This window comes from Lissotriton vulgaris, chromosome 7 (genome assembly GCF_964263255.1).
Source record: "Lissotriton vulgaris chromosome 7, aLisVul1.2, whole genome shotgun sequence".
Taxonomy (NCBI): Eukaryota; Metazoa; Chordata; class Amphibia; order Caudata; family Salamandridae; genus Lissotriton; species Lissotriton vulgaris.
The window spans coordinates 223,963,351-223,981,725 of NC_141695.1; the positions used below are offsets into that span (position 1 = coordinate 223,963,351).

The window sequence follows — 18,375 nt, forward strand, 5'->3', positions numbered from 1 at the left end:
TGTGCTCCAAAAAATCGTTATCAGCTTCTATCCATGTCAAAGAGAAGAATTGTTTCTCTCTGCTATATGAAATGACAAATGGGAAAAAGTAATCTCTACTCATTCTTTCAGACCTGTAACCCACCTTCGATCCACTACATGACTCCAATCTCCTGTACAAGGTCTCCTAAATAGGAAGACAGTGCAGGACATTTAGTACACTACACTTATCTCCCTACATATATTTGCCTGCCATTATCTTTTTGGGATCCCATATGGCTCCACCATGTTTTTTTTCATGTTCAGCACATTGCTTATCTCCCTATCTATTTGATTTTATCTTATGGCCTTACTTGGAACTTTGCAGAAAATGCACAGATCATTTTGGAACAAGGACAGTCAACCAACTCACCTACCAGCTGGTACAAAAAAACTCTCCTTCTTGCATCTGACAACTAAATAATGAAGAACTATACGGGACTGAATATTAGTGAGACTGAAACCTAAACTTATGGCATTTGCCATTGATAATACGTGTTAAACATTTTTTTAAAGTGCTTGTATGCCCCCAGGGGAATCTTGGGGCTAGCTGAGAGGAGAAAGAATAAAACAGCAGAGTTTTTGGAAAATGAAAAGCCAAGTCTTGAGAGCCTTCCCAAAGTCCAAAAGACTAGGAAGATAATTGTGAAACCTCTACCTCCCCAGTTAGCAGGTTTGAATCTGGGGACTGAGAAGAGTCAAGTCCCTTGATCGATGGTTGGATCCTATCTACGGTTCTCATGTACTATCACCTACGTTTGGTACATAGGACACTCTCCAGCCCATCCTAATCAGACTCCAGCATACAATTTGATCTGACAAGGCAACGGTACTATGATATCAAACCAGAGACAGCTGAACACTAAAGAAAAAATACCTTTGTAGAAAAATATCCAGTAGCTCAGTGAACGGGGTGTGTTCCCTGAGATGTATTTATCTACTGACTTTATGCACCAGGGAGCAAATGGGCGACCAATATTTTACTGAATGCAGGGGGAAGATAAAATATTTTATGAAGAAATGTATGAAAATGAAAGGCCAGTTCTGACTCTGTACCATAGCCCTGAGTCGCAGTATTAGAGAGAATGCCCAATGTTGTTATTTTTCAGAGTTACCATATAATATTACATTTGTTCCTAAGTAGGCAATAGCTCTTACTCAAAAAAGGGCAAAAAGGGCAGTGTCATGCAGGGATCTCCTTTAGAAGTTGCGGGAACGAAAATCCATTCTTGGGTGGTGCAGTGATTGAACTAGAAAGAATTAATGTCATGGGAGAGAGGGGTTTTAATTATGAATAAGAGAAAGGGTAAAGCAAGATAGATCTAGAGACATATCCATTGGCTCTCTTTCTATTACAGGTGAATGGCATTGCTGCAGGCCTGCCTGTGGTCTTAGGTGGAGGCAAGCTGAGGGCCTACCAGAGTGGGATGAGTGTGGCTCTGGACACAGACTTCGGCCTCAGACTCTTCTACGATTGGGACTCAAATCTGTACATCAGCCTCTCCAGTAGTTATCATGGTGCAGTCTGCGGTCTCTGTGGAAACTTCAATGACCACACAGAAGATGACATGACAACCCCAAGTGGCAGCCTTGCCACCTCCATCCTAGACTGGACACGCAGTTGGAAGGTACCTGATGCTGATCCCCTTTGTACGGACTCTTGCTCAGATCCAGGAAACTGCCCATCCTTCGATGGGACCAGTACAGGGCCATATGGTGGTCCTCAGTACTGTGGCATAATCATTCAAACAGGGGATGGACCATTCAGAGACTGCCATGCCATAGTCCTCCCTGATGACTTCTTCAAAAGTTGCGTTTATGATGTCGTCATGAATGGGGGAGCAAAGCAGTTCCTATGCAAAGCTCTTCAAACATATGCAGCCACTTGCCGGAAGAAGGATGCCACGGTGTATGAATGGCGGACACGGGTTGGATGTCGTAAGTAGTTTTCTATCTGTTTGTACTTCATACTTGACACAATAACAGAACATTCTAATACACTTACCTCTATTTTGTGCGAGCTAAGGTTAGAGGTCCTGAACAAGCTCTTACATTCCTGTGTGAGTGATGGTCCACGGTCGATATCTCCTTTTCGTCAGGTTACCCCTTAATGTAAAGAGAAGGACGTGGTTCATGGTTTGTGTATTGTTTTCTTTCTATTGTTTGCTTGCTGAAATAGAGTGCTGAGGGGTACCCTGGGTTGCATTTTATCTTGTGTCCATCAATGTTCTGGGTAAGTATCTCTCTGTTCTAGTGTGGTTTATGTGATGTAGTTCTGGTCAGGTGTATTTTGGTTTTTTCTGCTGACAGTTGATTTGGTTGAGCTTAAGGGGCTTAGCGGTCTTCAGTACTTGTTGGAGAGTGTTATATATATATATATGTGATCAAGACTACAGGCTTGTAGTCGAAACACGTCATCCTGACATGCTAAACCAATTCATTATATCTTCAACTGGAGTCTGTGCCCTTGGCTTGGCCCGCTGTGGTTAGGGTCCTGGTTATATATATATATATATATATATATCCAAACAACCGTGATCAAGTGAGTGGGGAGCTCATGAAACGCGTTGGTTTTCGCAGTGAAATATGCTGTAAAGGATCGGATAATAAATCTACCTTCTTCTTAAAAAAACGGATTGACTGGAGTTGCGGCTTCTTTTGGTTTGGAACCGGGTGGCACTCGGGGCAAACACAGTTTGGATATATAGCGGTTTGGTTCTACCGCGTGAAGCTACGCACTTGCTGGTAGCGCCTACAACGAAAGGAGAATTGAACCATCCAGTGAATATATATATATATATATATATATTTTTTTTTTTTTCGTATTTCCACACGCTTTCCTCCAGGTATGAAAGACACGAGCCCAGTGTGCATCCAAAGGTTTATTTTAGCAAAATCGGCAACAGATTAACTCAACGCGTTTCGGGATAGCCCACCCTGCTCACGACTCAAGTGTGTGAATTTCATTGGAGTAATTTAAAGAACATGTGACAAATTAACATAAACAAAAGACTACCGCATTTTAGGTAAACAAAGCGGTAGTTAAGGAATGTTTTTTCTAATACAATTCACATTTCTTAAAACATGGTTAATTGTAAATTAAATTATTTCAAATGGCATTTCGCTATACATTCATTGTGTGTATCACTTTATTTACAAAAGGCACAACTAATTTTTGTGATCAGCTGATGTGTACTGTGTCAGCGCAAATCAAAAGGAGGAAGAACTAAGGCTTAAATCAGATCAAATTCATAGTGTCTCCTTAATATTTAACATTTAACCGATAGGGCCCCTGTGGGCAATCCTAAACATCATTTCTATTCAGTTCTTCCGATCGTATATATCTTACACATCACACAAGGTAAAACGTCCTTGAATAAGAATAAAGCCCATGTGGGCAATCACAATTTTCCATCGCGCGGTGCCTTTCAAAGTTAGTTGCTGCTATGTAATGCCGCCCCTGTGGGCATACATTTCATTATTACATTGCGATATGCACTCTGAGATCTCAGCCGCTACCATGCAACTAGAATTGAGCCCCAAGTGGGCACATTTTCTTAACCATTGTTGTCTGGTGAACTGTGTACATTTTTCTCCTTCACAAGGATTTTCACATTCCCTGAAAAATAATAAAGATAAACTAAATTATAAAAACACACTAACAAGATATTTATACAAGTTCTAAAAAAGGGTTCTTTATACGGGCACATATATATACATCAACTATTGGGATTGTCTCAGGACAGACCATGGGGCACTCAGGTTCAGCAAATACAAATCTGACTAGCTTCATAGTGAGTGAAAAAGGTCACCCTAAGCGTACTTCAATTTCTTCGTCATTGTTGTGTCCAAGAGGCGTCATGGTCTTATATCTGATTATAAACTTTGACTCCAGTCTCCGTAAGCACTGTTGCCTATTCCCACCTCTTTCATTGTATTTTATTGTGTCTAAGACACAAAAACTCAACAGATCTGAATTCTGGTTGTGGTGACTTTGGAAATGCCTTGCTATGGGATATGTTTTGTCCATGTTTTTAATCGCACGCAAGTGCTCTAAAACGCGTAGCTTAGCCTTTTTGATTGTGCTGCCAATGTAAGCTTTCTTGCACGGACAGAACAATGCATATACAGCATAATCAGTGTTGCACGATGTATGTTCCTGAATTATAAATGGTTCTGCTGCAGAAGACAAAATTGCTACTTTTACATTTCGGCTGTTCTTGCAGGCTTTGCAATTTCTGCATGTAAAAAACCCCTGTACACTTGGTGATGTCGTTTTGTTGGGTTCAATTGCCTTGCACAATTGGTCTTTTAATGATTTCGCTCTCCTAAATGTAACCTGCGGGGACATTTCTACGCAGGTGGCTATATCAGGATCAGAATGTAACATAGGCCAGAATTTATTTAAGCTTTTCCGCAATAAAAAAGCTTTGCTGCTGTAAGTTGTAATGAACCTGGTCTTTGTTTCTTGTTCTGTTATCTCAGGCTGTTTAGTGAGTAATGACTCTCTGCTCCTACCCGCCACCACCTTTTGTGCATTCACAATCGTTTTGCGCGGGTACCCCCTTGCTGCAAATCTTTCACACATTATCTTTTCGTCTGTGGAGTATGCGCTGCGGGTACTACAGTTGCGCTATGCTCGTAGTAATTCCCCTACAGGGATACTCTGAATGAGGGAATTTGGATGGCAACTGCGTGCATGCAACAAACTATTGCCAGATGTCGTTTTCCTGAACAGTTCACTTTCCAACTTATTTTCATTAACCCGCAGTTTTAAATCTAAAAATTCAAGCGAATCTTTAGACCAATGGTTTGTAAATTGCAAGTTGAATGTGTTTTCATTCAATGTACGCACAAAGTCAATTGCTTGTTTTTCATTGCCCTCCCAAATCACAAAAATATCATCTACGTACCGCATCCATCTAATGGCATGCTTTTTGTACATAGATGATCTGTACGCGATTTCCTCCTCCCAGTACCCCATGAAGAGACCCGCAAAGCAAGGAGTAAAACAAGTCCCCATGGAAGTACCGAGAGTTTGTTTAAAGACTTTGTTGTCAAACAAAAAATATGTTTGGGTTAGACATGTGTGCATCATTTGCATGAGCATTTGTGTGTGATGCAAGTATGATACTGATCTCCTAGTCAAAAAATGTCTACAAGCATCTAAGCCTTGTTGGTGGGGGATGCTTGTGTAAAGGCTTACTACATCTAATCACAAGAGCGAATAGCTCTCTTTCCACTCAATTGTTTCAATTTGTCTCAGAAAATCCCCAGAATCCCTGACATAAGATGGCAAACCTTGCACTGCATTCTGTAAAAAATGGTCTACGTATTTGGATGTATTTTCTAGCAACTCCCGTTAGAGGAAATTATAGGTCTACCTGGGGGATTTATTTCACTCTTATGTATCTTAGGTAAAAGATACATCGCAGGTAATTTGGGGAACTTACATTCTAAAAATCTAAATTCTTCCTCTTCAATGACTTCAGCTAATTTTCATTGAGAAAGTTGTGTATTGTACGCTCTTACAGAATTCTCGTATTCCATTCTGTTACTTCTGCAGTAAGTGGTGGTATCAGATAACTGTCTCAGCCCTTCTGCTATGTAATCTGACCTTGATTGTATCACCACGTTCCCACCTTTGTCTGATTTTTTAATGACTATTTGGGGGTCATTCTTTAGATTTTCTAGCGCTTTCCTTTCAGACTGCGTGATGTTTTTCCAACCTTTGTGTTTTTTTATTATTGGCTATATGTTGCAATTCTAAACACATGCTCTTTTCAAACACATCTACAACATCATTTTTAATCGGTGGCAAAAACACCGATTTTGACTTAAACCCACTTTTCACACTCAAGCCCGATGGTATTCCTTCTGCTTTGAGGTTTTCAAAGGGATCTCTATTTGATTCAACTTCATTTGATAAGACATTCAAACAATGTTCTAATTCCACCTCTGCTATGCTCAGGACTTGGTTTCACATCTACTGTTACTGGTTTGTCCGACACTTTTGTGGCATACCATTTTTTTATTCTCAATTTTCTAGTAAATAAAAACAAATCAATCTTACTTTGCGTATAATTAAAAGAATTAGAGGGGCGAAAGTCATACCCATAGAGAGTAGATCTACCTCTTGTGCGGTCAGTTCTCTTGATGACAGGTTGATTACAGTTTTTTTGTCCATCATTTCGGCTTCAGTTGGCCCCTTGTACGTGTTCCCACTGGGCTTCCTAGGTCTCCTAGTGTTGAGGTATTTTTGTCTTTGCCTCCTCTGTTTCCCCTTCCCCGTCGCTGATAGTTTTGTCTGTTGTTTCCCCGTTTGCCTTTCATTACCATGTCGAACTCTGTTAAAACGTTGGTTTTTACACCTGAAAAGTTGGTATCGACAGACATATCGCTACCACTTGTTGCACTGACATTGGATTGTCCATCCTCTTCAGTTTGATTTTGTGCAGAGCTGTATTTATCAGGTGGCAGTGCATTTCCAGTTGTTTGCTGCATGGCAGCTCTCAGATGGTCATACGTCTTTGCAAATGTCAATATCTGCCCCCTCTGATAATCAATCAGGTCTCTTTGAAATTTCCTTTGTTTTCTTTTCTTTATGTCATCCTCTATTTTACTCAGATTAACCTCCATTTTATCAATCTCATTTTTAAATTCTTCTTCACTACAGATTTTTTTCAATTCATCCGTACATTCGTCAATTTCTGCGCAAAACTTTTCCACATCTTTTGCGGCGTATTTGACCAGCATCCGTAGCATGTTCATTGAGCACTGGTGATTATTTTCTGCCCATTCAGTAATTAATTCGGGGTCTGGATTTTGGAAGGTTGGACACATCTATATACTTTTGTAATGTGGTATTTTCCCACCATTTGTTTTTCTCGCCCTTAAGCGCTCTCCAAAGTCTGTCCCAAAGTACCCTTTTTGTTGATTTTGCACTCGTAACTTCTCCTGTTATGGTTACGGTGCTTTTTGTGGCGTGGCATTTCTCAAACAGCTCATCTGCCACCTGTGCACGTTTATCTCTTCTAGCTGTTGCCATTGCAGTTTGCTAAGTTTCAAGCGGTTTTAAAGAAACCGCGTTTCAAGATGACATTGCACACGACTTTCCAATTCAGCCACAAATTCGTCCGAGATGGTGCAGCGATGGTGGAGCAAAGGCTATGAAAAAGAGGCGAAGGCCTTGAAACGCGTTGGCAAAGTAATGAAAAATCGGGACACTAGCTGGTTTCCGTGATTAATAAATGCCTGTGGTGTAAGTTGGCTGATGAGTGCATTTTTCGAAAGCTTTGGGACTTTGGTTTATAACATAATGGACACGGCTGTCCTGCCGTGGAAAAGTGCACCATCTCGGACAAAGAGAGGCTGGGCGGCTAATGAACTATGTCACAGCAGCTGTCAGCACAGCCAACTCTGGAAAAATTGACCAGCGCAAGTGTTCAGAAACCCACTGGAGGGTAAAAACAATGTTCTTAATGAAAAGAATGCAGAGAATAACTCGTGAGTAAATACAGTTCTAAAATCTGAACAGCAAGTTCCATCATGCATTTCAAATGGGAGGCACTATGCGCAAAGCACTAAGCAAAGCCCACCTGGGGATGCATATAAAAGACTATCAGAATTAGGACTGTGGAATCCGCTCCGCATTTTTTGAATTGCCTATGAAAAAGAGGCGAAGGCCTTGAAACGCGTTGGCGAAGTAATGAAAAATCGGGACACTAGCTGGTTTCCGTGATTAATAAATGCCTGTGGTGTAAGTTGGCTGATGAGTGCATTTTTCGAAAGCTTTGGGACTTTGGTTTATTATATATATATATATATTCACAGAAAAAACCATAGGTTATAGACCATATATAGTTAGGAATTTGCATTTACAAAACCTTGAAAATTCACTGAAAAAACCATTGGTTATTGACCATATATAGTTAGGGATTAGCCTTTTCAAAACCTTATTTTACTCACACAAAACCATTGAAATTTCATATATAGTTAGTTGCACTAACTATATATCGCGCACCCGCAATCCACTGCTGATGATGTCACATATTACATCATTCATGACATGGTTAGTGACATCACTGATGACATCACTGATGACATCTCAAATGACATCTCTGATGACATCTCAAATGACATCACTGATGACATCACTGATGACATCTCAAATGACATCACTGATGACATCACTGATGACAACATCCAGTGACTGTATGTTTCTGTAAAGTTAAAATATGTCTTACATATTGAAGAATGAGTGGATGTATAAGTGTCTGGAAGAAGGATTTAGTAGGTGCATGACTGACTGTATGAGAGAATGATTAAATGTGTCTTACTGAGTGCATGGGTTAGTGACTAAACTGTCTTAATTTGTGCATCATTATATCTGTTGTTCTACAAACTGCTGCATGTGTTGATCAGTAGCTATATGAGTAACTGTATGGGTTATTGATTGGTTGTCCAAGTATTTGTATGGGAAACTGAGTGTGTGTGTATGGGTGGCTGGGAGGTGTGTGACTCTGTACATAGATATGTGAGTAGTTGATTCACTATATGTATGGGTTCAAAAGTGCATGTGGAAACAGCTGTATGGGCGGTTGACTGTGCATGAGTGTATTGGTGAGTGAATGGATATCTCAGTGCTACATGTCAAAGTAAGTACATATGTAAAACACAGTACATGTGAGAGTTGACATATATAAATAACTGTGCATAAGAGCCAGTGAATGTGTGAGTGGCTGTATGGATCATTGTGAACATGTATCAGGGATTGTATAAGAGAGTAAATATGTGTTAGTATATGTTTGAATAAGTAAGGTGTGTATAACTGTATAGTTGAGAAAATGGAGGTGTGATTGATTTTTTGCATAACTGACTAGGTGTGTGAGTAACTCCATGGATGAGTGACAGTCTGTGACTGTCTGTTTACACTGATTGTATCTAAGGTTATATTAGAGTCTGAAGAGGTTCATGGTATTATCACATGAATGATATCATCAGTGATGTGATCAGTAATGTCAAATGAGATGTTATCAGTGATTTTATCAGTGATGTCATTTGAGATGTCATCAGTGATGTCATCAGTGATGTCATTTGAGATGTCATCAGTGATGTCATTTGAGATGTCATCAGTGATGTCATCAGTGATGTCACTAACCATGTCATGAATGATGTAATATGTGACACCATCAGCAGTGGATTGCGGGTGCGCGATATATAGTTAGTGCAACTAACTATATATGAAATTTCAATGGTTTTGTGTGAGTAAAATAAGGTTTTGAAAAGGCTAATCCCTAACTATATATGGTCTATAACCAATGGTTTTTTCAGTGAATTTTCAAGGTTTTGTAAATGCAAATTCCTAACTATATATGGTCTATAACCTATGGTTTTTTCTGTGAATTTCAATGGTTTTTTAATAGCAAATATCAAAAGCTGTCAAATGTCAAGTACGTGATAGGTAAAAACTTTTTCGTGTTTATGCACGCTGATGTGCTTTGAACGCTGCCCCCCCCCCTCTTTTCTCTTAGTAGTACTCTCTCTTTGCAGATAGTGAAGGGTAGTTAACGCAGGCCTTTACCCCCGTTGTAATCCGTCGTGCCTGCTTGTCTCTCCATTTGATTGATTGTTATCCAAGCATTTACAGTTTTACAATTGATTCTCTTTGGTTCATTCTCTATTTACAAACAAGCACAAAGTCGCAATACTCTGTTTAGTCTTTGCAGATAGTGAAAAATCGTGTAAAAAAATAAAAGTAATCGAGCAAAATCAGTAGGCCACTAATTGGATCTCTTTTTGACCTCGCTAAAATAGAAACATTAGGAACAACCCTTCATGAGAAATACGAAAATAGTGAGATGAACTGAGCTCCACACCATGAGGGCTGCAAGACAGCTCGGCTCCGTCACCCACCCCGCCCAAAATAACGACAAACCCTATGCAAATATTAAAAATATATACAACACACCAGCAAAGTAACAGGGTAAAACATTTTATTAAATAACTATTTACATAACTATTTTATACTTTTTGTTGCCCGATCCGGCTAGCTCAATCGATCGAGCATGAAACTCATGCACTCTGATAGCAAGCGTTGTTGCTGATGCTATGCAGACCAAAACTGGTTTTCAGTTTGTACATTCTTCTAGTTTTTTTCATCCAAGGTTGGTTGAGTTTGTAGAACAATGGCTTCAGATTTAAAAGCATACGATGTGGTGGCGCGGACTGGGAGGGGGCGCTTGGCTCCTGCCCCCTCCCCAAGTAAGATTTTCATACGTGAAAGTACGTTCATGGTTTTGGTCCCTGAGTTGCTTCGATGTCACTGCCATTCTCAAATGGCATAAGTTCTGGATGTTGGGTGCCATAGTTCAGAGTTCTGAGCAGCGCTTGTAACACTGTCTGAAGCTTATTTGCACGTACTGCAGCTTCACTATTCTCAAAGTAAGTGAGGGCCGTTTGTGGACCTGACTGCATTTGAAAACAATGTAATATGGTACCTCCCTAAACCGCTTGACGGAGGCCCCCGAGGGGCGGTGTGATGGCACGGACTCGGAGAAGACGCTTGGCTCCGACCCCCTCCCCAAGTCTTATAGCACTGGTGTAGCCTGAGATCGCCCCCGACATAGGCAGCCGGCTCCCGGGGTTCGGCGGAACTTTTTGCCTTTTGATGACTCTTCTATTCTGGACCTTGTCCCACAATCCATTTGACCTGAAGACATGCTGTAGTGGGGCGCCCCTTTACCGTTTTAGTTGCCATTCCGCCCGCTTTTGCTACACTGTGCCTCTTCCGCCATTCAGCTGTTTACCGCCCGCTCTTGCGACTACAGCGTCTCGCTCACCATGTAGTTGAGTTGCTCCCGCTCTTGCGATGCAACGATAGGCGGCTGCCACAGGACTCTCAAAATGGCGGCCGGCTCTTCGGATTTGGGCGTGGTCCACTAAAATGGCCCTGGGACACCTTGGAACTCGGACGCTTGCCTGATAGGGCTTGGGTCCCAGTCTCGAAAGCGTCCCCTCAGCCGTGAAGATTCTACAAAAGTCTTGGGGGCCCCTGACTCCCGCAGGCTTCTGGTGGGGAGCGGCTGCCATGATTGCTGGTGGAATGGCCACGACGGAGCTACGAGATGGTGGTGCTCTCATGCTGACGCCAGCTTCAGTCTGAAACATCCAGAAACACTGTAGACTACCACTTCGATCAGTTCCGGTAGCGCCCCAACATGACCCGGTAGAGAAGAACTTGCCCTCCCCTCTTTGACTGATGGTTCTTGTTGCCTGTCCCCTCTGTTGTCATTTAACAGAACTTTTTGGACTGCTGAAAGGGGTTGTGTTCCGAACGCTGGTTGGTGGAGACATTTTGACTATATTCTTGACCTACGTTGTCGCGTAATGCGTTATATGACACGCCGCGTTAGCGCACCCGGAAGTGCTCCGATGCGCGAAGCGGAGCTTCCCGGAAGCGATCCGGGGCGCGGCGCGCAGCGCGTAACGTAAGCGTAACAGGTCATGTGACTTGTTAATAAAACTTTTCATTGGTTCATTTTACTTTTGTTATTTTAATGATGAAAAGCTTGGTCATATGACCTAAAAATTACGCTTTTTATTGGTTTCGAACATTATTTTTTTTAAACATATATGTTATAATGTTCCAGGCTAATGTACTTTCCCAGAAAATGTACAACTGTCCTGCAAGTAAAATATATTCCTTTTTCGAGAAAAAGGGCGTTTCTTCGTCCCATGACGGAGCCGTTGAGTAAAAGAGGCTCGGCCTGCTGTCTTAGTCGCCGATACGCCTGATTATCAGATTCTTATCGATCACTTTATGTTGCAGGAGTGGAAAACACAACTGCCCTTGACCATTTATCTTTACTGCGTTCCTACGTATTATACCTTTTATCCGTCATGTAATTGGACTGCTTTATTTCACTTGCCTTTTACTGATTCGAAAACAGTGACTAAAAGTAAAAACTTTACCAATGTAAATACTACTACCATGTTTTGTTTTAAAAACATTTATTGTGAAAATGTCAGTATACAAATACGGGCCTATAACCACGTGGGCCGGCCACGGAGCAAACTGAACTCGTATATGATGAGGAGACATTTACATTGTAAAAGAACGTAACGAGCGGGCCATTAGGTTTCAAGAACTAAGGTGTCTAACAGTTGCGGAATCGGTGGACATACATTTTGTAATTAAAATACGATAGGGCCACTTACAAAAAAATTATCTAGATATACATTTGCGGGCAAGTACCATGGGTGACGTTAATTCGAACTTTCAATAGTACAGTAATCAATAACACATCAGAACTTAATATCAATAGGGATGTCGAAATATTCAATCAATTCTCGTCCCCGCCCGCCATGAGCATCAAAACTGCATTCATATCTCGTGATATCAAGGTTGCTCAACCAGTACACAACAAGGAGTTACGAGTCCCATTTATACCGGCGCCATTTTGGGCGAGGCCGGGCAGGTCCAAGATATAGTCAAAATGTCTCCACCAACCATCGGCCAGACCAGAACCCCTTTCGGCCCTTTATGCTACAAGATGGTGTCTTCCATTCAGAAAATATTGTTGGCAGCATTTTGAAAGGAAAGATAAACAGCCGTTCTCCTAGTGAGTCGCACATTGTTACATTTAGGAAGAATGTTGAAGAGTAGTATGTTGAAAATCTGAAGCCATTGTTCTACAAACTCTCAATCAGCCTTGGATGGAAAAAAAAATCCTGAAGAATGTACAAACTGAAAACCAATTTTTGTCTGTATAGCATCAACAGCAACGCTTGAGTCAGCTTTGTGTGAAGCCGCCATTTTGATTCAATCAATAACGTCCCCCTGCACACATTCAGGGACCTGGTCGTGTCTTCAGGTCAAATGGATTGTGGGACAAGATGCAGAAAGGAAAAGGAAAAATGTTCCGCCGGACCTCGGGAGCCGGCCGCCTATGTCATGGGCGATCTTTGGCCACACCAGGACAATAGTGAAGCTGCAGCAGGTGCAAATAAGCTTCAGACAGTGTTACAAACACTGCTCAGAACTCTCAACTATGGCACTCAACATCCAGGACTTGCCATCCGGATCTTGGCGCCTTGTGCTGGTTCTGACCTATACACACATCGGTCCACTACTGACATCACCTCATAAGCCAACGGGGCACCCCACGCCGACTTTCGGCGCAGCATTGTAGGATGGCCACACCAGTGCGGCAACTTGCTGGACACAACCTCGGTGCCATCCGGATCTCGGCGCGTTCGAGTCACTGTACCGCAAGAGTGACCGGAACTCAGCTGGACACGCCGTCTTTCGGCGCAGCATTGTAGGATGGCCACACCAGTGCGGCAACTTGCTGGACACCACCTCGGTGCCATCCGGATCTCGGTGCGCTGTGCTGCCTTTGGCCTACTGTAACCGCAAGTGCGGACGCAACTCAGTTGGACGGCGAGTGAAACGCTAAGGGGCGCCCCACTGCAGCCGAGGAGCCTCCATCTTGGGGGAGACGCACAGCCCCCACTGACTGACGCGACCTCACAGGCCAACGGGGCGCCCCACGCCGACTTTCGGCGCAGCATTGTAGGATAGCCACACCAGTGCAGCAACTTGCTGGACACCAACTCGGTGCCATCCGGATCTCGGCGCGTTGTGCTGCCTTCGGCCTATTCGCACATCGGTCCGCTACTGATGCCGCCTCACGTGCCAACGGATTTTCTACGCTTTTTGTAGCCCTATGCCGCATAACAGGTCATGTGACTTGTTTATAAAACTTTTCATTGGTTCATTTCACTTTTGGTTTCCTAATGATGGAAGGCTTGGTCATATGACCTAAAAATAACACTTTTCATTGGTTTAGAACATTTTTTTTTCCCAAACGATGAAAGCCCCACCTTGTTTCTGGATGTTTCAGACTGAAGCTGGCGTCAGCATGAAAGCACCACCATCTCGTGGCTCCGTCGTGGTCATTCCGCGAGCAATCATGGCAGCCGCTCCCCACCGGAAGCCTGCAGGAGTCGAGGACCCCCAAGACTTTTGTAGAATCTTCACGGCTGAGGGGACGCTTTCGAGAATGGAGCCCAAGCCCTAGCAGGCAAGCGTCCGAGTTCCAAGGTGTCCCAGGGCCATTTTAGTGGACCAGGCCCAAATCCGAAGAGCCGTCCGCCATTTTAAGAGTCCTGTGGCAGCCGCCTATCGCTGCACTGCAAGAGTGGGCGCAACTCAACTACATGGTGAGCGAGACGCTGTAGCCGCAAGAGCGGGCGCAACTCAGCTGGATGGCCGCCACCTGGGGAGGCCCGTTCACGCCGCCTCCCCCACGCCCCCCCCGGGGCGCCCCACGCCGTTTTTCGGAGCAGCATTGTAGGATACCAAAACCAGTGCGGCAGTTTACTGGACATCACCTGGGTGCCATCCACATCTCAGCGCGTTCTGCTGCCTTGGGACTATTCCCACAACAGACCGCTACTGACGAGGCCTCCCCCGCATCCCCCGGGACGCCCCACGCCGTTTTTCAGAGCTGCATTGTAGGATACCAAAAACCAGTGCGGCACCCAGGTAACATCACCTGGGTGCCGTCCAGAACTCAGCACGTGTTGCTGCCTTGGGACTATTCGCACAAAAGACAGCTACTGACCATTGTTGCTTCTTTTTCCCAAAAAATGTTTAAATGTATTTACAGTTTTTGTTGCGTTCTATATATTTATAAGTTAATAAAGTTTTATAATCCTACTACTTTGTTGGAGTGCTATATATTTTTAAAAAATCGGGTGAATGGGGCCTTGAATCGGGTTATTGTCATGTGTGGGCTTTGGAAGTGTGCTGCTACAGGATCGGACATTTCAAACTCAAATGCACGTTCTTTTTCTTACCTTTCCGAAGCATGGAGCGCAATAGCAGGCAGAGAAAGGGTGATGCAAGTGTTGAACACTGCCTGGCCTGGCAAGTTGCTGGCAGTGCCCCCCCCCCCCCCGCCCGCTCCTGAAAGAGGGCACACACACACCGCCGCCCCGAGTACTTCACAGATCTTTAAAAGACCATGCGCTTGTTAATGAGGCTTAAATGGTTTATCACCCCTTCTAGAGCCCCTGCATCGGCCCTCTGACGTTTCCTGGAAGAATTAGCACATAACACAATACCAAGCCCTGTCAGCTGAAACCCCCGAGGAATCGGGTTTTTGCTTGCAGGAATCGGGAGGCGGGAGACTAGCACTGAAATCGGTAGTCTCACGCCTGAATCGGGAGGGTTGGCATGTCTGGATTCTCTACAGCTGGGGCCATAAACTACATCCGCAGGGCTAGGTGATAGCCTGGGACCGGCCTGGACAATCGGACACAGAGGAAGAGGAGTGTCAGAGGGTGCGGTAGTGAATAGGGTGAAAGGGAGGTGTCGGGCGGGCACGGGGTGTGATTCTCAGGGAAGAGCAGCGCAGATGGGGGGAGGTTTATGGCCCATGCATGAGAGAGAGAGCGGGGGTGACCAGTGCGTGGGGGAGATGCTTGCGAGGGTGGGGAGCCGTGCTGAGAATCGACGGCGTGCAGAGAGTGGGTCTGGTCAAGGCATCTAAAATGGCTGCCGTGCACGACAAAATTGTGGCATTGGAAAAAAGGCAAGATGGCGCAGACAATGTTTATCAATAAGGATTCATTTATAACAAAATATTTTATCGCAGTGACAAATTGGCGGTCAACACTTCCTGATTTCCATCGAATCGAACGTTAACAGACGTCACGCAGCAAAAAAAAAAAACGCTCACGCACTGCCGCTGGAAGACATGTATCAACATATATGAGCCTCCTCAGCCACCCTCAGAAAACATAAGGGATCAGGATACGTCTCCCGCACCCCCTTATACCTAGTAATTTAATTAAAACGAAACACAAAATGGCGAATTCCCGTTTCGCTACCAGTTTGCGGCCCAGTTCGCGGCCCGGGAAGCGCTTCTACCGGGAAAAATCAATTTTTTTTTATTTTCCCCACGGGACCCTTTAATAACCCCAACATCATTCCTAGGGGGTCAAGAGGGGTCTACCTTGCCCCCTTTCATTAAAATCCCCCTTCGTTTTTCACCTCTTCTTCTCTCTCGATCCTACCGAGAGATAAGATGGCGGCCGCTCCGGACTGTTTAGAATGTTGACAGACACCGGAAAGCCAATCAGCTTCGCATCGCAAAGTTCCGTTTCGCGAAAAGTACGCGAACCGGAGCGCAGCCCGGAGCGCTGTTACAGATATATATCTTTTTTGAACGTTAATTTCTCAAAATCCACTGAAGCACATATATTGAGACTTAGCAAAGGCACATCGGGCTAACAGTCACTACAATTTTGCCAAGTTTCGTGCAAATCCATTCAGCCGTTCGAGCTAAAAGTGAGGCCAACCGCCCTACGGAAATTAACATGGGAAAAACGCGTTTTGGGACCCCCCTTTTTTCTCGGCCCCCCCTTGACGAAACCCCCCCAAATTTTCAAGGGCTGCTCAGAAACAAAAGGTGCCATTTTCCTGAATATTTCAGCCGATTCCGTCAACAAACGCCAAAGTTATTAGACATAGAATTTTCAAAAATCCCATAGGGAAAAAATCCTAACTATATATACCTACTGGCGACAGCCAGTAGGTAATATATATATATATTATATATATATATATATATATATATATATATATATATATATATATATATATATATACACATGTATATCCAAGACACCTCCTAATCCAAGAAAAGAAGTGCGCCCGACCAGACTTCAGGGTTGACAGGCACTCTTTATTCAGCAAAATAGCAGCCTGATTCACAGTCCTTCCTAATGCGTTTCGACTACATAGCTAGTCTTGATCACAGGGTTGAGCTGCATGACGGGATTCTGCGGCGTAGTTGCCTCCTTATACGCCGTCACGGACCACTCCCTCTTTGTGTAGTCCTACATTACTACAGTTCCCAGGGTGCACTTCAAATGAAACGGTCTCCAGTTTATTTCATGTTCCTGAAAAACGGTTTCCCATTGTTATTTCAGTTTGTGGTGCTTTCACACTGCATGGGTTAGACAATTCAATTGAAGTCTATTTCTTCGCTCATATATTGTGGCTGCAGTTACAATTTTCAGTGTTAGCCGGTACCTGTCTGCCTGATGTCTGAGCGTGATGCACTTTTGTGCTTCACTTTCCCTCACCTCACAGTTTGGTTCAAGAGCAAATATTCGCTGGAACACTCCGCGCTTGCCGGGATACTCCGTGCTGCTTCCAGAAGATTGCGGGCGGGTCCTGCTCTTTGAAAGAATCACACTGCCACACGTTTTTTTGCAAGAGCATGGACACTTCTTTGGGCGGCCGGGGCGCTAGGGGCGAACAACCTCCAATTAACATCCAAGACACCTCCTAATCCAAGAAAAGAAGTGCGCCCGACCAGACTTCAGGGTTGACAGGCACTCTTTCTTCAGCAAAATAGCAGCCTAATTCACAGTCCTTCCTAACGCGTTTCGACTACATAGCTAGTCTTGATCACAGGGTTGAGCTGCATGACAGGATTCTGCGGCGTAGTTGCCTCCTTATACACCGTCACGGACCACTCCCTCTTTGTGTAGTCCTACATTACTACAGTTCCCAGGGTGCACTTCAAATGAAACGGTCTCCAGTTTATTTCATGTTCCTGAAAAACGGTTTCCCATTGTTATTTCAGTTTGTGGTGCACTTCAAATGAAACGGTCTCCAGTTTATTTCATGTTCCTGAAAAACGGTTTCACACTGAAAATTATAACTGCAGCCACAATATATGAGCGAAGAAGTAGACTTCAATTGAATTGTCTAACCCATGCAGTGTGAAAGCACCACAAACTGAAATAACAATGGGAAACCGTTTTTCAGGAACATGAAATAAACTGGAGACCGTTTCATTTGAAGTGCACCCTGGGAACTGTAGTAATGTAGGACTACACAAAGAGGGAGTGGTCCGTGACGGCGTATAAGGAGGCAACTACGCCGCAGAATCCCGTCATGCTGCTCAACCCTGTGATCAAGACTAGCTATGTAGGTGAAACGCGTTAGGAAGGACTGTGAATCAGGCTGCTATTTTGCTGAATAAAGAGTGCCTGTCAACCCTGAAGTCTGGTCGGGCGCACTTCTTTTCTTGGATTATTAGGTGTCTTGGATGTTAATTGGAGGTTGTTCGCCCCCAGCGCCCCGGCCGCACAAAGAAGTGTCCATGCTCTTGCGAACAAACGTGTGGCAGTGTGATTCTTTCAAAGAGCAGGACCCGCCCGCAATCTTCTGGAAGCAGCACGGAGTATCCCGGCAAGCACGGAGTGTTCCAGCAAATATTTGCTCTTGAACCAAACTGTGAGGCGAGGGAAGGTGAAGCACAAAAGTGCATC

The 18,375-nt window shown here is 43.9% G+C and overlaps 1 protein-coding gene across 1 annotated transcript in view; it reads left to right on the forward strand.

Moving 5' to 3' along the window:
- LOC147701260 (IgGFc-binding protein-like) overlaps positions 1-18,375 on the forward strand; it is a 464,605-nt gene that overhangs the window by 241,332 nt on the left and 204,898 nt on the right. The window contains exon 11 of the mRNA XM_086929326.1: positions 1,377-1,956. Within this exon, the coding sequence (XP_086785452.1) occupies positions 1,377-1,956 (580 nt within the window). The remainder of the gene's footprint in view (positions 1-1,376; positions 1,957-18,375) is intronic.